This window comes from Natator depressus, chromosome 7 (genome assembly GCF_965152275.1).
Source record: "Natator depressus isolate rNatDep1 chromosome 7, rNatDep2.hap1, whole genome shotgun sequence".
NCBI classification, from domain to species: domain Eukaryota; kingdom Metazoa; phylum Chordata; order Testudines; family Cheloniidae; genus Natator; species Natator depressus.
The window spans coordinates 113,510,722-113,536,700 of record NC_134240.1 but is presented as its reverse complement, the minus strand read 5'-3'; the positions used below and the strand labels follow the sequence as shown (position 1 = coordinate 113,536,700).

General features: G+C 42.2%; 1 protein-coding gene across 5 annotated transcripts; it reads left to right on the top strand.

Annotated features, from left to right (window-relative positions):
• Nucleotides 1–419: 419 nt before the first annotated feature.
• ACSL5 (acyl-CoA synthetase long chain family member 5) lies at nucleotides 420–24,698 on the top strand. 5 transcript variants are annotated; one of them, XM_074960056.1, is made up of 20 exons: nucleotides 420–575; nucleotides 1,320–1,428; nucleotides 4,242–4,306; nucleotides 4,407–4,508; nucleotides 4,931–5,030; nucleotides 6,461–6,639; nucleotides 8,490–8,522; nucleotides 8,813–8,864; nucleotides 9,547–9,620; nucleotides 10,348–10,425; nucleotides 15,354–15,488; nucleotides 16,109–16,243; nucleotides 17,621–17,716; nucleotides 18,985–19,057; nucleotides 20,868–20,956; nucleotides 21,043–21,159; nucleotides 21,987–22,130; nucleotides 23,358–23,459; nucleotides 23,962–24,033; nucleotides 24,448–24,698. In XM_074960056.1, exons 1-20 carry the CDS (start codon nucleotides 420–422, stop codon nucleotides 24,586–24,588), a joined length of 2,052 nt encoding a protein of 683 aa, XP_074816157.1. In that variant the 3' UTR covers nucleotides 24,589–24,698. The 5 variants fall into 5 exon arrangements, with proteins under 5 accessions (XP_074816157.1, XP_074816158.1, XP_074816160.1 ...); XM_074960057.1 differs by lacking the exon at nucleotides 23,962–24,033; XM_074960059.1 differs by lacking the exons at nucleotides 420–575; nucleotides 4,407–4,508 and having other exon boundaries at nucleotides 1,377–1,428.
• Nucleotides 24,699–25,979: the final 1,281 nt, after the last annotated feature.

The following is a 25,979-nucleotide window of genomic DNA, read 5'->3' as shown; positions in this document are numbered from 1 at the left end:
CCAAATCTTAACACTTCCACTTCTTTCAATAGTGGTAATCATCCAGTCCTAATGATACTACTTCTTCCTCTCAACCTCCTAGCTCCCCCCCATTTAAAATTCTTTATCTTAGTTCCTGAATGAGGTGTCTATTGGTGTTCACAGTGGGTGGAGTAGGCTTACTGGATGGGTGACTTGAGAACTAGACAGTGGACCTACAGCATTGCATAAGCATGGTGTCAATTACATACTGGATGAGGGGGGTCTTCAAAGGCAACCCACTTAACCGATTCATAATACTTGGCACCCATAGCACCTGTCTAAACATCTTGCATTTTATTTTGTATTTAAAATTAGCTATTCACATTAATCAGAACACTCTGCTGAACCTTCTGTTTCTCTGCTCAGGTCCAACAGCCTGGTGGTGCTGATCCAGCACCATGATTTGGATACTTCATTTCTTGTTTTCACCACTCCCAACACCAGCATTGATTGGCCTTATTACTCTTGGAGCTACAATTTTCTTATGGGTAATAACCAGACCAAAGACCATTACACCTCCCATTGACTTGAACAACCAGTCAATAGGAATTCAGGTAATGCTTACATTGCTTAATAAGCAAAATGCTTAATTCTCTTGGACTTTCAATGGGATCTAGCCACAACTGAAAACTTCGCCTTAGGTGAATGAGGTTGTTTAAAAAAAGCCTGTTTTTTGTTTTTATATGGGGGCTAACTAAAACAAAAGACTTACTTAAACTAGGGGAATTTCTTTCAGTCCTCCAATCAGAGATCTGGCCAGATTTCTGACTTGATGCCTAAACTTTAGGGGAGTAGGAGCATGAAAGACCTTGGGTAAATCTCAAAACTCTCAATCCACTGCCCCTTTAATCTTAATAGGGGGTGCACTGTTAGCTGTGACAAAACTAGCAACATTTTAGATTACTTGAGTGGTACCAGTGGCAATTACTCCACTTATTGATGAGTTCATTGAAATAGCTATCTAACTTGTCAGTCCTGAGGCTAAAATAAGTGCAATATTTCAGAATCTACTAGTTGTGTAAACACCGTGGCTGTCTGATTATAAAGGAGGATGAAGTAAGTTTACCTGAAATTACAGTGGCTTTCTAGTGTTGGAGACTACAGTGGATGGATTAATCAGCAAGCAGACGTTTGGGAGGAATTTAAACCCTCCTGACTGATCTTAGGCTTGTGTGTTAAAGCTCCCCCTCAAGGGGTTTTGGGAGAGGTTTTGGAGGAGGAAGTAGCTGCCTGTCACACACCTGACTTTCAGTTCACTGCTCTGTAACAACACTTACAAACATGTGCTCTGACCCTAGGGAGGTGCCCGAAGGAGTACTTTCTTGCCAGAGAACAAGCTGCTTAGTTATTACTATGAGGATGCCAAAACTATGTATGAGGCCTTCCAAAGAGGACTCCATGTGTCTGGTAAGTAGGATATTATTCTTAATTATTTTGGTCATAAGAAGTAAATGTTTGTTCCAGCTACACAGACTTGAAGCCAGAAGGGATGTTGTCTAGTCTAGGCCCAGCTAAACTGTCCTCTCCTCTTCTGGACCTTCTCTAGGAGAGGGTTCTAACTGTGCACAGATTGAAATCAGTCTGAGGTCTGTGGCTTACCCCCTTAATGAGAGCAAGACCATGCTTTAAATACAGCACACCAGACATAAAAAGCCTGGAACAGTAACCCATTAAATAAAGGAATAATCAGTAGCCTTCCCAAGTCAAAGTATCCAAATAAACAATATTGCATCTTTCCTACCCCTTCAAATGGCTCTCAAGATGCCAACACCTCTCCATAAACTTATTAGATCAGACCATCTCAGATCCTTTGATATCCTGCCAGTGTAAAACTGCCTTCAATAGACTGGACAAAAGTCTTGTCTGGCCAGTCTAATTCCACAGTCCAAAGCAATGAAGATTCCATCACTTCTCTTGGAAACATTTGGCTGTGCTGTAAGAGATAATCAAGGTTTTTCCTGATCAACAATCATTTTTTAGACTCACCACTGGTGTCTGCCTTTAGGATACTTGGCCACTATTGGTGGGGTGGGGGGGAGTGAAATTTTCTAGTGTTAATGCAGCCTATGGCTCACAAATAAAGCCTTGGGAGAATACTATGCTAGGAAAGAATTTTTTTTGTTGCTGAACAAACTAGCCCATTGCACAAGGTACAAAAGCAGTGTAAACTATTCATATGCAACTGAGTTGTGGAAGAAAAGCACTTCCAGTCACTTCAGTTCTTAGCTAGTTGTGCACCTAGTTGAGTGGGAAATGCATAGTGCTCATTGAGGCTCAGGGCACAAGCCTACAGTTTCACATTAACCAACATGAGTGGGTGGAATTGCTAGTAGCTGTGTGTTTGTAGCTAACTGTGTACAATCAAAAAGCCCTCTTTGTTTGAAGGTGACTTCCAGGTTTGCTAACTGACAATCACATCCTAAGCTTAAATTTAAATGTCTCTCCATCTTAGTATAAAGGCAAGAACCTGAACTCTAAAACATAGAGGATGCCATTATTCTGAGGCCAGATATTGGATTTGAAACCCAATTGGAAGAGTGCACCAATAGCTAGGTAGCACTTAGCATTCCATATAAGATGACTCAGCTAGAGACTGCATTGCCAATTAAACACTGAAAGTTGTTTGATTTTTAGCCAATTTTATCTGCAAATCCATGAACTGACTCTGACTTTAGAAAAAATGTGCAATGGCCATAACTGCCTGTCAAGACGTCTCTTAAAATCATGTGAATGGCCAGCAGAGTTGGATGGTATTGTTGCAGCTACCTGACTGGGTGAAAAGATCTTAAAGAAAATAGTGAATAAGTGACAAATGCTAATTTTTTTTAATGCATTTAGTGTGTGTGGTGGGGGGAGAGGCAGGGCAGGGGCAGCATGCCAGTGTAGTTAAATGGGTGTTGGGAGACACAAGGAACAACTCCCAAAAAATTTGAAAATATCAAAGGGCAGAAAAGACATAATCACAGCCAGAAGCCATTCAGAACTCTAATCAATAGTTGAACACTTGATCTGTCCTGAAGATCAATTTGCCAGAGATGTTGCAAAAACTTCCATTAAAACTCCATTTTCTCAAGTCTCTTTTGTACTTTCCTGAACATTGATACTCATCAGGGTCCTGCACTTAGGATGGAAGAATCCAATGCACCGCTACAGACTAGGGACCGAATGGCTAGGCAGCAGTTCTGTGGAAAAGGACCTAGGGGTGACAGTGGACGAGAAGCTGGATATGAGTCAACAGTGTGCCCTTGTTGCCAAGAAGGCCAATGGCATTTTGGGATGTATAAGTAGGGGCATAGCCAGCAGATCGAGGGATGTGATCGTTCCCCTCTATTCGACACTGGTGAGGCCTCATCTGGAGTACTGTGTCCAGTTTTGGGCCCCACACTACAAGAAGGATGTGGATAAATTGGAGAGAGTCCAGCGAAGGGCAACAAAAATGATTAGGGGTCTAGAGCACATGACTTATGAGGAGAGGCTGAAGGAGCTGGGATTGTTTAGTCTGCAGAAGAGAAGAATGAGGGGGGATTTGATAGCTGCTTTCAACTACCTGAAAGGGGGTTCCAAAGAGGATGGCTCTAGACTGTTCTCAATGGTAGCAGATGACAGAACGAGGAGTAATGGTCTCAAGTTGCAATGGGGGAGGTTTAGATTGGATATTAGTAAAAACTTTTTCACTAAGAGGGTGGTGAAACACTGGAATGCGTTACCTAGGGAGGTGGTAGAATCTCCTTCCTTAGAGGTTTTTAAGGTCAGGCTTGACAAAGCCCTGGCTGGGATGATTTAACTGGGAATTGGTCCTGCTTTGAGCAGGGGGTTGGACTAGATGACCTTCTGGGGTCCCTTCCAACCCTGATATTCTATGATTCTATGATTCTCTATTTCTGGAGTCCACTGAGTACCTCAATTCTGGCTATGCTTGGTTAATTACTACCCAACTCTCTTTCTCTCTAGACAAATGACTTGTCCAAGAAACATTTTTTTATGGGGAACACAAATTCTTGTAGTTCTCCCTGATTGTTTAGAAGATTGATCTCTTGTGCAGTCTCTTCTCAGGATTAAAGATACTTGTCTAAATAAAGATTCTAGCAAAACATTTAATTACATAAGATTGAGCCAACAAAGCGCTTACCATGTTTTACTGAAGACAGCCCAATAAATGAAGATCAGTTTTAATATAAAACTGATGTAAATTTTCATAACACTTTCCCAACTTTTCTTAGGAAATGGACCATGTTTGGGGTATAGAAAACCAAAACAGCCATATCAGTGGTTGACTTACAAACAGGTTAGTTCCACTTATTTTATATACAGTCCAAAGAATGGATCAGCACCTTGTAGCAGTCTCCAGTGGTAATGAGCCAAAACTACTTCACCTATTTCTGCAGGTGTCAGACAGAGCTGAATACCTGGGATCAGGGCTCTTGTTCAAAGGATGTAAACCATCACCAGACCAATTTATTGGCATCTTTGCTCAAAATAGACCAGAGGTAAGTGACAAGCAGAACCCTAGCTCTGGGCAACTGTCCAGCACTCATGGAAATCTAAATTCAGTGGAGTGTCCCCAATTTATTTAAATAGGGATGGGGTTGGATTGGGCTCCAAGTGATCTGAGAACAGTAATCAGATCTCCTACTGGGCTTAGGCTTTGTCTTCCTTCCAATCACCTTTTTGTATCTGCTCATCGGTGTCCAGGTGGCTGCTTAGGACTAACCATGAAGATCTGGGTTCTGGCTGCCATAACAAGCAGTTCATATACAAATCTATACTAGATGTATATGTGTGAGGGGCTACTCTACAGGCTACTAAACTTGCTCTGGCAAAAGCATTTGAACAACCATACATCTCTGGTAACAAACTCAGGATAGTTGCTTCTCTAACAGTGCTATTTCTTGTTACTACTTTTGTGCAGTGGATCATTTCAGAATATGCCTGCTACACTTACTCAATGGTTGCTGTTCCACTCTATGACACTCTGGGGTCAGATGCCATTGCATTTATTATTAACAAAGGTAAAAACCTTATGTACTCTTCCTTTCCACTTTCACTGACCTAACAATGCTTCTCTTCTGCTTCAGATTTCATAGTAGTTGTGTTTTTTCAGAACTGTTAGACCTACACTAGCTAACAAACCTAGACCTCTTCATTTCCAGCTCTGCAACTCTGCCCTAAACTCTCAGCACACTTGTAGCTACCACTATTTCTCAATGCCTATCCTGTAAGATGACATGATCTGAGCAATAGGCCTACCACTGCATTTCTTGGGAGAATTCTTGTACTAAGCTTTGACTGTCCATTAGATTCTAAGGACTGGGAAGAGATTGGAAGGAACTGGGTCATCTGTATCTCACTTAGTAATGAGACCCTCTACAAACTTTCTCCAACCAGAGAAAGCAAACCAGTGCAGTATCCTCATAATTTGAGGTGAGACTCTAAACAATTGAAACAAAGGGTAAAACTAAGGCCCAATCCTGCCAACACTTAAGTATGCACTTTAATTTGGTTTGCCTGAGATCCTATGCGACTAATTGAATACAAAATTGTCAACATGATTAGATCCAAAGTTAGTAAAATGAATGAGTGCCCTCTTGTCTATTTCAAGTCTTCCCTTGGGTCACTGATTCTTCCACTGGTGTTTATCTTGCTTAGTTCGTTGTCAGAACTTTCTGTTAAAATTAATCAAAGGCAAGATTTGCCAAACAGAATCAGACCATCAGTCAACTTGTAAAATCTTTACAAATTAAATTACAAGCCAAGCTAACCTTAGCAACAGGTTCAGTCTTCTGGGACAACAGAGCAGTAATCTAATTAGATTCATTTAAGTCTGAACATGTCGCTTGCTCGTTAGTGTTCCATTACTGTCTTACCAAAACATGCAATTACTAAAACCACATGTAAAAGGCTTCTGTAAACTCAGAGTATTTGAGGCCAATGCTCCTTGGGATACATGCTAGCTGGAAAGAAGCAAGTATTTACAGTGGGATATTCAGTCACTCAAAATGACCAATTCCCATCTTGGACTTAAGGAAAGAGTTGATGGGCATTAAAACTTTATCCCCTGTTGAGAAGCTACACTTTAACCAAGACCCACTTCTGTGTGTACAACTAAAATGTAAAGCCCTTTTTGGTGGGGCAGGGTGCAGTGGTTGACACTTGTATATTGTAAGTCAAATCCAGCCCTGGTATGACTCCATTAGTAGAGGCCCAGACTGGTAACCATAGTAACTGAGTGCAGAGCATTTGTTAACTTCAACTATTGGCTTTGGCTGCAACCTTTCAAATGAGAACTTAACATGCTGAAAGATCTGAAGGACAGAACCTGAATTTCCTTTAACCTCTAATCAATCCATGGCTAATCTCAATAAGGGTCAGATCAGGGCTCCTATAATTTCAGCAGGAGTTGGATCAGGCTTCTGAAGTGTGGGCTCTTCCCTTCCTGTAGGTGACATCTCCATTGTGATCTGTGACAAACCTGAAAAGGCACAAGTCCTACTTGAAAACTGTGAACAAGGGAAGATCCCAGGTCTGCAGACCATCATTCTGATGGATCTCTTTGATGATGAGCTCAAGGATAAAGGTGCCAAAGAAGGAGTTGAGATCCTGTCTCTTCAGGAAGCTGAGGTATGTGAATCCCTCACTTACAGCCTATCTGGTGACTTCAGGGAAAGGTCAATACAGCTACTTGGTAAGAGAAGGATTTTGCTAACTATATATGCTCATTCGAGGAGACTTGATTTGAAGCCAGAGTCAAATTTCACTGCTTGTCTGAGAGCTTCAGACTGAACATTCAATGGTATGAATGAACAACCTGAAGAGACAGCAATGTATTGACTAGGGCAATACTGACACTGGACATGTTTACTACACTGGTAACTGGAGTTTCCCTAGTTTTACACTCCATGGCTCTGTCATGTACCACCTATTAAGAAGCTGTGACTTAGTATCATCCTCTTTAGATACAACACTCCTCTTATGTGTTTTAAGTAGGCATACTAACTTGGTATTCAAATGTCTAGCTTTTTATACAATAGCAATGTTGGGGTTAATCTGTGCTCCCTTAAATAACATACAGACTTTTGAATAAGAAATTCAGTCAAATCAAACTAGTAAGCCTTGCAGAAACTCCTTTTTGAATGGACAGACTTTCTGCAGCTCTTGAACAATAGCCAACTAAGGTATGTCTGTACAACCTCTTGAGTTCCCTCATGCTCTCCAGAAATTGGAAGCTCCTTCTGGAGAGAGCTAGCCCTGGAGATCTAAAGCACAAGATTCTAGAGCTGTAACTTGTAATATGTATGGGCTCAGCAAGTTTTACAGCCTAACACAAGCTGGCAGACTTGCTGGACCTCTTGGGTAGGAATATTAAGAACCTAATGGCCATATCTGATAAAAACCAATGATCCATCTAGCCCTGTAGCCTGCCTTCTAACAGTGGCCATTGCCAGATGGTTCAGAGTGAATGAATAGAACAGGATGACTATCAAGTGGTCCGTTCCTGACATCTGGCAGTCAAAGACTTGGGGAAAATACAGAGCATGGGGTTATATCCCTGACCATCTTAGAAATAGCTAGCAATGGCTGTATCCTCCATGAGCATATCTAATTCTTTTGTACCCAGTTATACTCTTTGTCTTCCCAACATCCCCTGGCAACAAGTTCCAGATTGACTGACTGCATCTTGAAATACTTCTGTATATTTTTGTTTTTTGTTAAACCTGCCTAACTTCATTGAGTGACCAGAGTTCTTATGAGAAGGGATTATATAACCTTTCCACTCATTCATGATTTTTTTCTAGACCTCTATCCTATCCCTCTCTCTTCCAAACTGAATAGTCCCAGTCTTCATTTCTCCTCCTATAGAAGTTGTTCCATACTCTTAAATTTTGTTGCTGTTCTCTGTACTTTTCCAGTTTGAATCCTTTTTTAAAGGCGAAACCAGAACCACACCCAGTACTCAAGGTGTGGGTGTACCATGGATTTATATAGTGACATATTTTCCATTGTATTATTGTTCCATTTTTATAGTGGTTCCTAACATTGTTAGCTTTTTTATGGCTGTTCTACATATGAGCAGATGTCTTTAGAGAACAATCCACAATGACTCCAAGATCTTTGAGTGGTAACAGCTAATTTAGACCCTGTTTTGTACATGCAATTAGAATTATTTTCTGCTAGAACATAGAATTTCATCTGACATGCTGTCACCCAGTTTAGTGAGATCTGCTGTAACTCTTCACAGCCAGCTTTGTACTTAATTGTTTTGAGTATGTTGAAGAGGGCTCTGCAGTAATTGCTGTGGCAGTGCAGGGAAGGCCTAGCACCTGTCTCAATGAGTTTACACCTTGACACCAGCAAAATGCATGCTGGCTAAACAATCACATGCCCCATCTGGCTTGTTTCACCTGCTTACATTGCATTTACTTTGATATTACAATGTGTTAAAGCTGTCTTTTTTTATCATCTTGGCACAGGAGCTGGGCAGGAACAACTTAAGAGAACCTGTTGTAAGTTACTGAAATTTTTAATAATCTTTCTTTGATGAAAGCACTGCAAACCTGCCTCTCTGAAGAGGCCTCTCCACTATAACAATGAGTCAACAATGATCCTCTCCTTTCTACCTCAAACTTACAAAATAAAAGTGAACCCGAGCAGGGCCTTGCTGGAAAAGGGAGAAAAGCCAGGGATTTGGCTACTGGCTTGTCCAAGCACCTTCCAGATATGACAGGAATGGGGAGAAGGATTTAAAAAAAAAATCTTGATTATGAAATTAACACTGCTTTTGTCGTCATTTTAGCCTCCTAAACCTGAGGATCTTAGTATTGTCTGTTTTACCAGTGGAACAACAGGTAAGTAACAAGCAGAGTTCAGACACACTAAAGTCTGTTTTGTTGTTTCTGAATTTTTTCTTCCCTTGGATCAGGGGAGACTATTAAATTGAGAGGGGAATGCTGGAAACTTCTCAAGACATGAAGTGCAGAAAATATAGCTTCCTTCTGTGATCAACAAGCTGCTTGATGGTACTTGCAATCAAATGAGACCCTGTCCTGCTTTGTCATCCTGTAGTGAATAACTGCAGGAGGCTTCATACAATACACTAAAACCATAAAAATTGAAGCCATTATAGAGGGATAGCAGATATGAGCCAAAAACCTCCTTTTGTTACATCCATGCAACTCTACTCAAGTGAATAGCTTCACCAGTCTCAGAATCTGGCCTTCCATCTCAGGCATGTTATCCCTTAAACCTACAGCTCTCCCCTCCACTTAAAACATGCCTAGCCAGAGACACTCCTAGACTGAACCTCAGGATTCTATAGGCCATGTTCTGGGCACACTTGCGTTAGATGTAATTTATGTAGTGGTGATTTTCATCTCTGTTTGTTTGTTTGTGGTATGACTATGTAGTCGTGCGACAGCTTTTGGATCAATCTCCTGAGGGCTTGCAAATGTAAACTGTAAAACTTGCCAGATCCCTAGTGGCTCTGGCTGCCATGAGTTTGTTCTTCCCCCCCCCCATGATCTTTGGCAGGTAACCCAAAAGGAGCCATGCTCACACATGAAAACGTTGTTGCAAATACTGCTGCTTTCCTTAAAAGTACAGAGGTAAGTTGCTGCTTTCACATTTGCAGACTAACTTGATGCTTATTCTGTTTTGGAGGGTCAGGCTTGAAGTGGCTGTAATGCAAGATCTCCTGTCTAAGCCACCCAGCTCCACAAAACTATATTCAAGTCCTCCTGAGTTGCCACAGTCAACTTAACAATAGCCTACACTGTGTTCAGGGCTCTGAAATGGACAAGTCTACACTGTAGACCAGCCTAAGACCACTAACCTCACTCCTGTACAAAGCCAGAACATGAATGTATCTTTTACAGAAATTAGTAGTCCGTCCTAGGAATGGATCTGAACCAGAACACAAGATCTGAAATACTTAAATCCTGGCTGCTCCTATGAGGATCTGAACTTCCCATCTTGGGCCTTTCCTAGGGCTTGTCTAACTTTCCTGAGTGTCCCTGTATGGACATGCTCCTAGAAGGAACACAAGACACTCTTTCAAGAGTGCCTGACTTGGCTCCAAACCAGGCTGGGAAACCTACTTCTAGACAAGGACTGCAGTCCTGCAGATACCATAGGGGATAGAGGGAGTGTGGCCAACTTCAGTGGTATTTTTTTTCCCCAAAGTTCTGACTCCTCAAACCTCTGAGTAGGATGGAGCAGGTGTAAAATTACCTGCTGTTTCAATATAGCAGTTAACAGAATTAACATAGATATGTTTAACTGCTGTGGCATGACTATCCTCTCCTGCCTCAGTGCTGTTCTGTTTCCCTGTAGACTACATTTGACTGCAAGACTTCAGACATCTCAGTGTCCTATCTTCCTCTGGCTCACATGTTTGAGAGAGTAGTACAGGTAAGAGTAAACCAAGCCTTTAATTTATGTATGTGTTTCCTTATGTTCTACCGATCATTACAGGAAGGACCTTGGTATAGCTGTTCTGGTCATGCAGCCAATCCTACAATAAATAGTACACTTAACTCAGTAGCACAGTTACTACTGATTATGTGAGTGGCCAATACCAGATTTGTCCATAGGGCAACCTCTAAAACCATTATTTAGTGATATTAATAGTCATGTTCCAAGGCATATACCAACCACTAAACAAATGTAACTATGAATGTTCTGATTAGCCATATAAATTCTTTTGAAACTTGCCGATAAAGGTTTGAACTAAATATTTTTGGCAACAAGTTCTGCAGGCTACATTACATATTATATAAACTTTCCTTTCATTTGCTAACATGTTGCCTTTAGATCTAAAGGCATCAGGCCACCCAGTGAAGCTGGCCATTCTTGTACTCTTCTGAGAAGGTTAATAGCCTGCCAATTCACCTTCTCCACATCTCATGTAGTCTATATTGTGTCCTAACTTGTCTGCTTTCTAAAATCCCTCACTATTCAGCCAATCTGTCAGACAAACAAGTTTCTTCATTAGAAGAAGATACTGCTGCTTGTTTATAATCTCACCTGAAAGTGAAGAACAGGCGATGGCCTGGCACAGCACTCTTGTAGCTGGTTTCACAAGATATTTACATGCCAGATGTGCTAAAGATTTGTCCCTTGATACTTCAACCACCATTCCAGAGGACATGTGTTCTGCTCGATAACAATCCAAAGCAGTGCAGACAATGCATGTTCATTTTCATCTGTATCCAATGCCACCAGCAGAAGGTTGACTTTTCTCTCTTGGTGGTTCTGTAGCTTCCACATCAGAGTGTTGGTCTTTTAAGACCTCTGAAAGCATGCTCCACACCTCATCCCGCTCAGATTTTGGAAGGCACTTCCGAATGTTAAAACTTGGGTCGATTGCTATCTCTAGAAATCTCATGTTGGTATCTCATTTGCATTTTTGTCAAACTTGCAGTGAAAGTGTTCTTAAAATGAACATGTGCTGGGTCATCTGAGACTCATATAACATGAAATATATGGCAGAAGGCAGGTAAAACAGCAGCCATACAATTCTTGGCCAAAGAGGTTAGTCACAAATTTAATTTATTTTTTACTGAGTTTCTTCAGCACAGAAGCATGTCCTCTGGGATGATGGCTGAAGCATGGAGGCATGTGAATTTTTAGCACATCTGGCACATAAATATCTTGCAACACCAGCTACAACAGTGTCATGCCAACACTTGTTACCATTTTCAGGTGACATTGTAAATAAGTGGGCAGCATTATCTCCAGTAAATGTAAGCACACTTGTTTATCATAGCAATTGGATGAACAAGAAGTAGGACTGAATGGACTTGTAGGGTTTTTGTTCCATAACGGCACTCAAAAAACAAAACCATGTAAAACTTCAGAGCCTAAATTTGTAAGTAGTGCAATCTCATTATCATGAAAGCACAACAGTACTTTTTTCAATTCAGCTCATACATCTTATCCTTTTTTTTACAGTGCAAATATTTGTAATCAAATATAAAGTGAGCACTGTACACTTTGAATTGTGTTGTAATTAAAATCAATATATTTGAAAAGGGTAGGAAAAAACCAAAAATATTTAATTTCAATTGGGATTCTTTTGTTTAACAGTGAGATTAATTTTTGAGTTAATCACATGAGTTAACTGCAATTAATTGACAACCCTAATCTAAATACATATGTGGACAGACAAACTGGTGCATTACTCAAACATACTATAAGCCCTCTGTGGATGTGTGAACACACAGACCTGTGAATATCTCAAAAAAAATGGCTTACAAAACCATTGCAGCACAGGTCAGGAGACTGATTTACCAGGGTATGATCCAAACTAATGTCACCTCTGTCCTGCAACCCTGGGTGCCTGACAATGCCTTGCTGAAGTAGCTCCCACATACCCTTTCAGCATGCAACTATCTGCATAGTTGCAGTCTACTAGCCCCACTTGGGCTACCTTTTTTGCTATACTAAACTAGTGGATTCAAGCAAAGCTTCTCACCACATGCTTTTAGCTATCTGAGCCCTGCTCTACACTGAGTTTAGGTCAAATTTAGCAGCATTAGATCTATTTTAATCCTTGCACCCATCCACACAATGAAGCCATTTTTGTTGACTTAAAGGGCTCTTAAAATTTCTGAAATTTCTGTACTCCTCCCTGACAAGGGGATTAGCACTGAAATCTACATCGCCTGGTCAAATTTGGGGTAGTGTGGACACAATTTGATGGTATTGGCCTCTGGGAGCTATCCCAGAGTGCTCCATTGTGACCGCTCTGGACAGCACTTTGAACTCAGATGCACTAGCCCAGTACACAAGAAAAGCACCAGGGACTTTTGAATTTCATTTCCTGTTTGGCCAGTGTGGTAAACTTGGCAGCACAGGTGACCATGCAGTCCCCCCAGAATCATAAAGCAAATGTTTCTCTGCTCCCCCTGTCATCTCGATCCCTGAGGTTATCACAGATTAGAAGGTAGGGGGGAACACTTGCAGTGACATGTTTTCTGAGCTCATGCAATCCTCCTGCACTGATAGGGGCACAGCTTAATGCATGGAGGCGCTCAGTGGCAGAGGCCAGGAAAGAATTGCTGTTTGCAGTACCACATCTGCCATCAGCACCCAGGAGATGTACAGGGACAGTGAGCTGAGCAGGCTCCATGCTTGCCATGATATGGCAAGCATGGCTGGCTGAGCAGGACCCTGGCAGCCAGGACCCCAGCTGGCAGAAGCCAGCAGCCAGAGCCACAGACAGGCTCTGCCCGCTGCTGGTCTGGGGCTCCATTCGCTGGCCCCGCTCAGCCCACTGCCTGCCTGGGGTTCCAATCATCCAGGCAGACAGCAGGCTGAGCAGGGTTGGCAGACAGGACCCTGGAAAAAAGGCATGAAACAATTGTCTGCCATTGTTTTCACAGAGGGGGGGAGGCAGGGGGCCTGATCACATGTACCCAAAACCACCCCCAACAAAGCTTTTGCCCCATAGGCATTGGGAGCTTAACCCAGAATTCCAATGGGCAGCAGAGACTGCAGGAACTGTGGGATAGCTACCCACAGTGCACTGCTCTGTAAGTTGATGCTAGCCATGGTAGTGAGGATGCACTCTGCTGACTTAATGCACTTAGTGTGGACATACACAATCAACTGTACAAAATCAAATTCCAAAAATCAACTTCTATAAAATTGACCTAATGTCATAGTGTAGACATACTGACAAAACCCTGTAGGTCAGGACCCCTTCCCTCAGTCCAACAAATGCACCTGAAGCAACAGGAAAGTAGTGTGTGAGATGGGCAGGAAGAGGGGATGCCTTGACACATTTGTCCCTCCTTTTTATAGTTTGTCCCCTCACTTGAAAAACATTTCCAGTTGGGCACAAGGAGATAACCAGTGGGGAACATCGTTGCTCACCTGTTTCCCTTCCTGCTTGACATTTTTATTGCTGAAATGCAAATTTAAGCACAACACATTCCTTTGTTTTAGGACAGACCTGTTTGCCAACATCTGCTTGGGCAAGCCATGGCATTTGGAACAGGTGTTAACATCATACAGAGAAATCTTTGCCATACAACATAACTTTACATAAAATATGTATCATCAGCAAATTGAGTTTTCAAATGATTACCTTACCAGGTGTACTTTGCACAAAAATATTACCCCAGGTGTGAATACTGGGGTCTAGTCCATCACACTGACTCTCTGACATTCACCTGCAACACCTTAATATCCCCAGAATATCAGGCCCCGAGCCAGAGCTCCTTATATCAAGGGCCTGATCCAATAGGGGTTGAATGTGAGCAAGATAAAGGAAGTAATGGGTCAGGGAGGAACTGAGGGCTCTCCTATTCCAAAGGCACAGAAAAGCTCTTCAACCAGATGGCAAGAGAACTGCACTGATTTCAGGCCAGTCCTCATCCCACAGAACTTGATGTCAATGATCTTACTGATATCACTAAGATGGGTTCAGTCTCATTCCTTTTTTTCACATTTCAATCAATTTGAATGAAGTAAGCAGTAAATAGCCTTTTGTCAGAACTCTAGCTGACAAATGTAGCCCTGCTTGGTATCTGCTACCTCTGAAGGGATTGATGGTGGGAAATATCCACCAAAGCAACACTGTCACACCATTGCAAAGTGTAGGGCAGAGGACACTAAGAAAATACCTAAACAAATGACACTGCTAGAACATCCCTTAACACTAATTGCCCTTTAGAAGCAATAAATCCTCCCAGACTAGGTCCAGAAGCCCAAATGTACATTACATGTGGACCATATTGTAATATCCTTTCACAAAGTACACTCACTACCCAACTTCACCTTCTGTTAAATCCTGATTCTGAGCTACTTCAATGGCCTTGAGCAAGTCACTTTGTCTCCACTTTCCTATCTGTAAAATGGAAATTGCAAGCCTCTATCAATCTCAGGGATACTGAATCTTATTACTTCTCACAAACACTGAATACAGGAAGCACTTAGAGCTAAGAAAATAGCAGTGAATGTAATATTCTTAAAGATCTTAATATCACTAGTCACTGTTTCTTCACTTGTTCCACTTCAGTCTGGGCTCTCACAGTAGAAACTAAACCAAATGACATCCCTCTTGTAGGTCAACAGATAAAAGTAACTTGCCCATCCATAAAATGGGGATATGTTGAAGATTAAGTGATTTCATCCTTAGCTCCCAGGTCGTACACGAGTACAAAGGATAAGTTTCACTCCTCCAAGGAATCTGCATGCTACAGATAAGACAAGCCTGCATAGCCTTAAACTCTTGAATTGTTCTGAGACTCCTAGTCATGTGAGGCTGGGAATTCTTACCCCAAGCAAAGACTTGCAGAGAATGGGCTTAGTCCTGCATGTTTCCTTTCTAGACTATAATGTACTCCAGTGGAGCAAGAGTGGGTTTCTTCCAAGGAGACATTAGACTACTAACAGATGACATGAAAACCTTGAAGCCAACTATGTTTCCAGCAGTACCAAGATTGCTCAACAGGATCTATGACCAGGTACTCAAAGCTGCAGCTTTCCTAGATGAATTTACATGAAGGGGGATGTGCACTTAAATCTGCTTCCAACAGTTGCAAATTCACACAACTTAGCACTCACTGGAAACTTGGCTTTAAATGTACTGACTACCCACAAGTTGGAGGCAGAGGCTCTGATTAGAGGAGTGAGCATTGTCTTTGTGCCAGAGGCTATAATGTGGGGGCTTGGGGTCATGATTGTAGCTCCTAGATGCTTCAGTAATAGAAATACCTCACATACTTCCCATGAAAATCAAATTAAATGTGGATCATCAACTAATACTCACGGAGGAATGTTAAAGCACAAACCATGTTGGCAGTCTTTACTGTCATGGTGTACTGTGCAGAAATCTGCATGGCCCAGTCTCTACCACAAAGGCAGTCCCTCAAGGTCATGGCTGAGGTGTGACCACTATACCAAGTGGCACCATTATATTTCCCAATGTCCATGCATCTTCTAAATGGATGAAGATGGCACTGGACACTGAATCTAGCACCCTTCAAATTTTTAAAAATGTTTAATTGTTCATGAGAGAACATGAGGGAAAATACCCTGGTGAGCTCATGAATAAATGAATAAAATTAAACATTTCACCTTACAGATGCAAAGTGCTGCACAGAATCCATTGAAACGGGTTCTGTTAAGCTTTGCTATAGCCAGAAAACTGGATGAAGTGAAGAAGGGCATTCTCCGAAATGACAGCATCTGGGACAAAATGATCTTTAAGAAAGTCCAGGTATGTCTCAAAGGCATATAATTTCAGAAACAACATTCACAGTAACCACTCCAGGCCCAAATAAGGTGATAGATGAGCTGGTGGAGATAAGCAGAGGCTAGAACAGCATGGTAAGCCAAATAAGACTCCCATCTGCTGTAATGCTGTTTACCTTGGATCAGAGCTGAAAGCAAGAGTCTGACATGAGCTGAAGAGCCAAGCTGTATTGTAGCAGACTTAGAACATCTGTAGATCAGGCCCAGAATGGGAAACATGTAACACTGAGGTGAATTACACACAATATTTTATAGCAATAGTTTAAACAATGCAGAAAAACTATTAGACTTGCAGTGATTAACTTCATTGTACACACATGCATGAATGCAACTTTGAGTTGCTGTGTTCCTGTTGGATTGAAGTGTCGTGGGGGAAGGAACACTCTGCACCTGTTTAGTCTGAAGGCAGAGTTGAGCTGAAACTCCACTTTCTGGAAGGTGGGACTGCTTCTCTCCTTATTAAATAGAATGACTTGTCCTTAAAATCTAGAAGTTTCCAATCCTTCGTGACTGCTCCTTATGGTAGTGTTAGTGTAAGGTATAGTACACTAGATACTCTCTGGCATCTAAGAACAGCCTAGTTCTTTGTTCAGAGTGAGCAGCCCCTGGATCAACAACCAAATTGGGGCAACAGCAGCATGGATAGGGGAGGGAAATGAGAGCTGGAAGCTAAAGCAGGTGATGAAGGTAGAGATTTAATCCTTGAGATATCACTGGCTGCCCATTTAAAATGGATAAATGACAAGCATTCCACCTCCAGCTTGGATTTTACTTGTAGCTACCTCAATTGAGATATTGTAATTCTTGGCACTTTGAAAAGCACCCTGAGACCCTTGCCAAATTAGCTTGGGATGGGGGAGGGGAACGCTGACCTGACTTGGCTGCCTTGAAGTAATTCCAAAAGGTAGCCTCCATGTTCTAGAGCCAAGTGGGACAGAATGCAGTGATTCTTCTCTTCCTTTGAGAAGCTTGGTGCTTGCACCACTGATGCCTGTTAGATAGGAAGACCTGTTGGAATGTCATGTGATCCTCTCCCTTCAGTGAATGGCACATAAGCCTTAGTCCTCCATTTGCTGGAGCCATACTCAATTCTGTTCGAGAAGTGGTATGCTGCCTTTGGAGGGCTTATGTGGCGTAGAAAATGACTGACTAGCTGCTTGTGGCAATCCTCTCTTAAGGAGAAGAGGAAGAAATCCAGAAAATGGGCATACCTTGAATGAAGTCACAGGTTCCCATACATAGCTTTAAAGTGAGATACCATTAAACATGCTGATTAGTCACAACCCTTGACTCATATAGATGGATCAGGCTCTGCTTTGACTACTCTAATCATTTCTTGCAGGAGACCATGGGTGGGCAGGTGCGTATAATGGTAACAGCAGCTGCCCCCATATCTCCCTCTGTCCTGACACTTCTCAGAGGAGCATTGGGATGTCAGGTAAGCCACCTTCTCTGAGACTACTGTCAAATCAAGTCTGAGAAGTTAGCAGAACACTTTAGATGGCACTTTCACTGGCAAGTGACACTGGCCCAGACTGAGTGTAGTGGGGGATTATTTTTGTATGAAGTATGGACTTCTCCACATGCTGAGAAGACAAATGCAATAGCATTCCACATTGCAGAATAGTCTTCACTAAAAGACCTCACGTCTAGAACAGACTCTCTCCATTGACTCTTGATCACACTAAAACTCTTCTCCCCTATCTATGTACCTGCATTTTTCTAGCTGGATCCAACATCATACAATCTTTAGAGTTTGGTGCTATATAGAATAAGGGCCTCTTCCTGGATGACTGGAGGATGAGGTAGCTTGGAAGGCTGCTGTCAGGCACTTCATATAGTCAAATCCAAAGACTAACTCCCTATCACAAAAAGCTTAGTCCAAATAGAAAGCAAAGAAGGGTGGAGAGGAGCAGTGATTCAGATGACTGAATTTAAAGCATCTCATAATGCCACAATCCTATAAAGACTTGTTGGTTTTTTGTACATGTTCATCTCTGCAAATTAAGTTTGCAACCCCCCACGCTATAGCATTAGTATAGTAGGGGGAGAACATGCGCCTTTTGTGGCACACTGTTTTTAGTGGCTTGTAGTTCTTCTCTCCAGAAGATGCTCTCTGCAATACAGCAGTCAATGTGCAGGGGAGTATAATGGGGTGCCAGGAGTCTTCTAGCAACTTGCCCTGTTAGCAAGTGTGTTCACTTCAGCCACTTTATGCAGGCCTCTCTGTGGCAGGAGTGCACCACTAACTCTGTGCAGGATGTGGGTAGTGGGAATGGCTCTGGAGGGAACTGGGAAGGGACTCTGGACAGCTCAGCTCAGGGAGGAAACAGATTTGTTACCTTTTTTCTTGCCAATAGGAAGAGTTTGGATGGGATCTCTATTCAAATCTGCACTTGGACCATTAATAGGGAAGCCTGCACTAGGAATTCTGCATTGATGTGAAGGGACTGGATGTAGGCTCAGTCTTCTAAGTAGTAACTCTGACAATACAAAAACAGCAGGCTATTGGATCTAGGTGATTTTTACAATAGCTGTACACAATATTAATTTACTTCTATTGCATATAAAGGATAGGCCAGAAGTGGCCAAAGACTTCATATTGTCATGTAAAGTGCACCTTGACACTCTACAGATGGGCACAACTCTTGTGTGACAGCACAAGGACTCCAGAACTAAAAGGGTATCTGTTTCCATCTTATCCAGATTTTTGAAGCCTATGGTCAGACAGAATGTGCAGCTGGCTGCACCTTCACTGTGCCTGGAGACTCTACAACAGGTATGGCTGAGATTGAAAGTCTTCCCTGAAGCTGCCAAAGGCAGATGGCCTCACTTCCATGGAAAGTGTTGGGCAACTAAATTGTCCTAGGAGCCTTTGAAAAGATCACCCTGCTAGACACAACTTAAATACTTTCAGCTTGTTGCTGCCCTGTAGTGTACACCACTTCTCAAACACCCATTAGCACAGTTAACCTTGCTTTCACTTTTCTATGAGTGAGGGCTCGCTAGCCTGAATAGCATCTCTTCTGTTCATCACATGAACTTACTGACCAGGTGGCTTAATTGTATAGTTCTGTTGGGGGCAGAAGGATAGAAATATGTTCTTTGGGCATATAAGGCTCATAAGGACCAAAGCATGCACACATCTTCCTTGCTCACGCTTCTCCCAGAATCTCTTCAATATCTCTTCTGAAACACAATTGGAGGTCCTACCAAATTCACAGCCATGAAAAACATGTCCCAAATGACACAATTTAGTCTCCCCTGCAAAAACTGGTCTTGTGTGCTTTTATCCTGTACAGATTTCACAAGGGAGACCAGTGTTCCTCAAATTGGGGGTTCTGTCCCAAAAGGGGGTGGGTGTGTGTGGGGTGGGGGGGGTTGCAAGGCAATTTTAGCAGGGTCACAATATTGCCACCCTGACTACTGCCTTCAGAGCTAGGTGGCCAGAGCAGCAGCTGTTGGCTGGCTACCCACCTCTGAAGGTGGCACCTTGCCGCCAGCAGCACAGAAGTAACTGGCAATACGTACTATACCACCTTAGAGCCACTGCCAGCAGCAGTGCAGAAGTACCATCAGAGCTGGGTTCTCAGCCAGCAGCCGCCATTCTCCAGCTGCCTAACTCTGAAGGCAGTGTGGCTGCCAGCAGCACAGAAGTAAGGGTAGCAGTACTGCAACCCCCCCCCCCGCCCCCAACAATAACCTTGTGACCACCCCCACAACTCCTTTTTGGGTCAGGCCCCCTACAATTACAACAGTCTGAAATTTAAGATAGCTGAAATCATGGAATTCATGATTTTTAAAATCATATGACCATGAATGTGGTAGGGCCCTAAACATAATCCAGGGAGGCACTGTTACGTTTTCAGGTGTCTTTACACAACATATGGAATATTGAATCAACTTCCATTTTGTATCTTCCTGGAGGAATGCAGAGCTGCTTTATTGTTGCTCATAATACCCAATATTTAGGTTGGGTTAACTAAGCCTCAATACAACCATTATTCAGGAAAAGGCTAGATCCAACTTGGATCACTTCATCACTGTGAATTGAAGCTACTATGCAGAAATCCATTTACCAGCACACAGCAGCCAAGACTTAGGACAGGGTAAAATTTAAATAGATGAGCAGGGGCAGGGCAGGAGAAATTTACCCTAATTAGAAAAATGCCAGGACGTGAGATGGAGGGAGCAAACTCACTTGCACATGTCCTAGCATTTTAAACACTCAGTGGCAAGGACCAATGACTTGCATCTCAATAGATGCTATAGCTTCAGCATGAATAACCTGGCAGCTAAAATGCTCTTCACCTCTAATCAAGATCTGTTGGGTTTGTTCTTCCTGCAACAGTGAAGAAATCCCTAATCCAACCATTGCTTTCCTACCTTGTATAGTACACAGATTAGAAACTCCAAAGCAATATAGGGGGCCCTCAAAATCTCAAGGCTTTGAATTCCAGACCCTCCAAGCAAAGTAGAAACTGACTTTAAATTGACACCCTCAAAATACCTTAAGGGTGCGAGGAAGTAACCTCTGGATTCTGCAAAAGGTTACAGACCTTACAAATCTGCCTAAATTTCTCCTGCAGGCCATGTTGGAGCCCCTCTACCCTGCAATATCATAAAACTAGAAGATGTGGCTGACATGAACTACTTCTCTTCCAATAATGAAGGAGAGGTAGGCAAACCTGTCTCTGGAGTGATTCTGTGTGGATTGGTGCAATGCTACATGTGATGACAAGTGCTCTTGTTTGTATGCTGTAGGTCTGCATTAAAGGACCAAATGTCTTCAAGGGTTACTTGAAGGATCCTGAGAAAACAGCTGAAGCTATTGACAAGGATGGCTGGCTTCACACTGGAGACATTGGGAAATGGATGCCAGTAAGTTGTCACTGCTTTAATACCTGCTATAGGAGGAACACTTCCCTAGTTTGCAGAGGAATCTTTGGGAAGTGATTGTCCCTACTAAACTTGTAGTGAAGGCAAAAAGTATCGGACTGTCATAGGCTACATAATACTAGTATAATTGCAAATTGTTAAAGATAGGCCTAAACATCTTTCTTTTGGATATGAACTCCAGTTAACTCTGTTTAGTTAATCTGGGGGCTTTGCTTGGCATACTACAAAGATGATCTAGACATAGAACTGGTGTTTGGAGTTGGAGTCTGAGTCTTGATTCTAACTTAGATGGACTCTACACTCTGACATCTAAGGACCACTTCTCACCACTATGATTGGTATAATATGTGGTTAAATAAAGAGGCCAGTAACTGTTAAAGTTGCTGGGGTGAGGGTGGAGTGCCCAAGACCAATTAGCTCAGACAAGGGAAACTTCAAATAACACCTGTCAGGCCAGTAATTTAACTCAAGAACATGCTATTGCTTTCACAATGATCAGGCAAGGTGAGATCTTCTCTTTATTAAGAGAAAATAAAGGTGCTGCCTAATTATGTCCTGAGATAATTACAAGAATAACTGAGGGGTTGGGGCTACAGAGAAACTGATTAACTTAACCAATTAGTACCTCTCAACTTCTCTGGGGTTGTGAAGATGTAGCTGTCTGAGACAAGCTGCATGATTCCATGCAACAAAAATGAAACCCATTACAGAAGGGAGTAGGTCTTCTTTTTAGAAGCAAGCTTTCATTTGGGGGAGAAGGAATGACTCTAAATATTAGGAAATACCCTAACATTAAAACATTACTGTAGAATGGAACTCTGAAGATCATTGACAGAAAGAAGAACATCTTTAAGCTAGCACAAGGAGAGTACATTGCACCAGAGAAGATTGAAAACATCTACATCAGAAGTGCTCCTGTAGCCCAAGTTTTTGTACATGGGGAGAGTTTAAAGGTAAACTGCTTCTTTCCTGAGTGCTTTACTCCCTAAATAGGAAATGAGTGCTCAGCCTTGAAGAATCAGGCCTTTTGAAGCATTACCTTGAGTACTTCAGACCATAAATTGCTCTGAAGCTCATTCTGTGTACAAGCTGCAGCTTCCCCTCAAGAGCCTCTGGGTTTAGTATGTGGGTATAGCTGGCCTGTGATATACAGGAGGTCAGATTACTGGTGGACCCTTTTGGCTAACCAGGCTGTCTCTTGCTAGCCCTCCCTATTAGAGGGCAGGAATCTTCTCTTCAGCAGTGTTTGTCAGGATGCTGTCCCACAATTTTTATGATCTCTAAGTAGGCTGGGAGGTGATGAGAACTAACTTGGGGGGAATTCAAGATGTGTGGGTTTTGAGTGATCAGAAGTTGCCTGAATGATATCACTGCAGTTGATAAAATTCCCATGTACTTCAATGGGAGCATTTAGACGAATGGTGAAACATCTTAAAAACCAGAGGGCAATCATCAAACTCTTAAGAAATGGGTGCCCAGAGCATAGGATGGATGGCTATAGACTCTAATTTGAAGCCGCCATTAAACTGTAGCTCATACTTAGAGCTTATTTACATTATGCAAAACTCTAATGGTAAGTAGTTGGTATGTAACTCACCCTAGCCAGAGAACTCAGGCAATTGTATTATAGACTTAGACTTTAAGGCCAGAAGAGACCATCATGGTCATCTAGTCAAACCTCCTGCACGTCACAGGCCACCATTTCACCCACTCCTGCAATAAGGCCATAACCCAGGCTGAGTTACTGAAGTTTCCAAATCATGATTAAAGACTTACTCTAGTTAAAACCAGCCCATGCTGTAGAGGAAGGCCCAAAAAGCCAAACCCTGAGGGTTTCCAATACCAGACAGGCTAATCAGTTATGCCCTGAGCATGTGGGCAAGACTCTTTTCCAGGTGTCTGGCAATGAATTATCTGCAGTAATTGCAACTGTTTAAAAAAACTGATCTTAACTAGGCACTTCCTCTGATCCATGATGCATGTTGTCTTAGAAGGGAATCTGTCCATATCAGTGAGGGGCAAAGTGAGACCCTATAGTTCTGCAAAGTCTTTTTGGGTTGAGATTCTAGGTATGACTCCTGTACAGAGTCCTACAGCTTAATGCAATCCTGGTCAACATGTAACTTTTGACACTTTCACATCATACATCTTGTTCCAAACGTGACTCTTTTTTTCCACAGTCTTCTCTAGTGGGTGTAGTGGTTCCTAACCCTGAAGTACTTGCAAAATTTGCAGCAAAACTTGGAATAAAAGGTTCATCTGAAGAAATTTACAAAAATTCAGTAAGTGACTCTTTATCTTAAGATTGTGTCTTCTGCAGCACAAGTATAATGCACCCAGAAGACAACAGTCCTGCAGAAACTACCTTAAGGTGGACTTAGGATTTTTCTTCAGTGTCTTTAGAGTTCTATATTTTAAGCTTCCATTTAAAATACTAGTTGCTAGTCACAACCATTTTGAGTGTCCCAGAACAAGCACTGGATTGAGGTGTCAAGCCCTGAGTTCTAATCTTAACACTGCCATTGCCACAGGGGCTTAGGAAGACTAAGGCAGTGTAATGACTTCCAATCTGGCAAATGAGGATAATGCTCTACTGGCCTTCCTAGGGATGTGGCTGATGTTTATAGGGCTCTGAACACAGCACTGAGTGGTAAGTATCCAACACCTCTAAGCGTAACTTCACAAGAGGCCCACTACCCCACCAAGAATTTAGAAAGGGAGGTAGCTTTAAACTTCTGCTTGCTGTGTTGTGTGATGTCTGTTTTTCAACTTGGTCTATTCTAGGTGTTGAAAAAAGCTATTTTAGAAGACATGGTCAGAGTAGGAAGAGAAGCTGGCCTTAAGTCCTTTGAACAAGTGAGTATTTAGGATTATGAACTTTCTGTAACAGGCATTAGCACAGGCAAACAGTGGCTGCCAAAGGCCTGGGAAGTATGCATTGCTGTAGCTTATACTAGTCCTGAACCTCCTTAGTAAAGAACCTAGCCAAATGGAAATTCAGTGGCTCTTCAAAAAGAAAATGAGTACTTGTCACCTTAGACTAACAAATGTATTGGAGCATAAGCTTTCATGAACTACAGCTCACTTCATCGGATGCATTCAGTGGAAAATACAGGGGGGAGATTTATATACATAGGTTTCAGAGTAGCAGCTGTGTTAGTTCTCAGTGGCTCTTCAGTTTATCATGGTACTGATGATCCCCTCAAATGCTGATCAACTAGCTGTCAGTGATGTGCTAGAAAGTGTAAATGTCTGTCTTTCTACACTCAGGTAAAAGACATCTACATTCATCCAAAGATGTTCACTATTGAACAGGGACTCCTGACTCCAACCCTGAAGGCCAAGAGAACAGAACTCTCTAAATACTTTCAGACTCAACTTGAAGCCCTCTATGCAAATATGCAGGAATAATAGGGTGGCATACCTAAACACCTCAAAATTTCTGTGGAATACCAAAGCACTCCCCAGGACAGTAAGTCACCTGCTGAGAAAGATTGAATAGAGAAGCAAGAGGAATCTTAACAGGAAGATATATTTATACTTGCCAGTTTTATGCCATGGCTTGGACTTCATCACAATGATGACCATAAGCTATTGTGTTCCAGTTTCCTCATCTCTGGAATAGGCACAAGACTCCAAGTAAGGTGGAAGCTCTTGCTTTCAGACGGACACACACTGATCTCTAAAATGTGCTTATGAAGCAAATGGGCAGGTTCTACTAAGCTTCATTCTTTGTCAAAAAGTGGTGGTCATGCTCCATGCCCTCCACTTATTAAACTGAAGTTGTCGTTGGCTGGAAGACTGACCTTCGTTCATAGTGCCTCCAGCACTTTCTTAAGCCTGAAATTATTCATATTCTGCTTCAGCTGCCTTCTGGTAACCACTGCTAATGTGAAGCAATAAATTTTAATTGCACATTCAAAAAAAAACTATCCTGTAGGAGTGATCATTTCTGCAGTGTGTACTTGGCAAAATTGTCACTCAGACCACAGTGTTAGAATGTCTTTGCAGAATGCTTTGTTACACAGACATCTTAGCTCACATTATAGCTGACGTACTGGCTTCATGCTTGCATGCATACCACTGGGCTACCAGACAAACATGGTGATAAAAACTGAGACCTCTCTCCATCTGATAAGTTGAGTGAAGCTGTTTTCTGTTGTCCTTGCATATGGAATACTGAGTCAGTCCAATGTTAGTGCTGGAGATTCCAGCAGCAAGCTGTAGCCTTCAGGTAAGGCCACCAGAAGTGTCCTTTCAAAGCTCTCCAACTTAAAACTTAATCATAACATGAACTAATATTAAGACAACTGTATGTTTAAATCTCCATCAAATTGTCTCCTAACCTACCAGGATAGGTTAAATAGGAAGAGAAGTGTGCAACATGAGAATTTTATTTTTCTAGGAGCTATCAGGTGAGAAGTGCCTTGTGCTATTGTGCCTTTCTCTTCCATTATGATATTGGGAAGTAGCAAGCAGCTGATCACAGATGGCAGGTGGGTGGGGGTGAGACAGCTAAGCAGAGATTTCTATAAAATAGAATGGAAGTCCCTCCCCACATAAAGCAAACACTTTGTAAAACAAGGAATTGGGGAACCTATCCAGTAGCACCTTCCTTCCAAAAGGATGCTTCTGCAGAGGAATGGAAACTTCATTAGTAAATCTTCCTGAGATAAGGCTGAGGTCAGGTCTACACTGCTAAACTACATTGCTCAAGGGTGTGAAATGTTCACTCCTCTGACAGTTACACCAACCTAAGCCCCAGTATAGACAGTGCTATGTCAACATAGCTACTGCCTCCT

What these genes read in the sequence shown, in the direction of transcription:
- ACSL5 (XM_074960056.1), top strand. Translation starts at nt 420, where the DNA reads ATGATTTGGATACTTCATTTCTTGTTTTCACCACTCCCAACACCAGCA. An exon ending in CTTTCCTTAAAAGTACAGAG is followed by an intron (nt 9,621 to 10,347) that starts GTAAGTTGCTGC and finishes GTTTCCCTGTAG; the next exon opens with ACTACATTTGACTGCAAGAC. An exon ending in AAGAAATTTACAAAAATTCA is followed by an intron (nt 23,460 to 23,961) that starts GTAAGTGACTCT and finishes GGTCTATTCTAG; the next exon opens with GTGTTGAAAAAAGCTATTTT.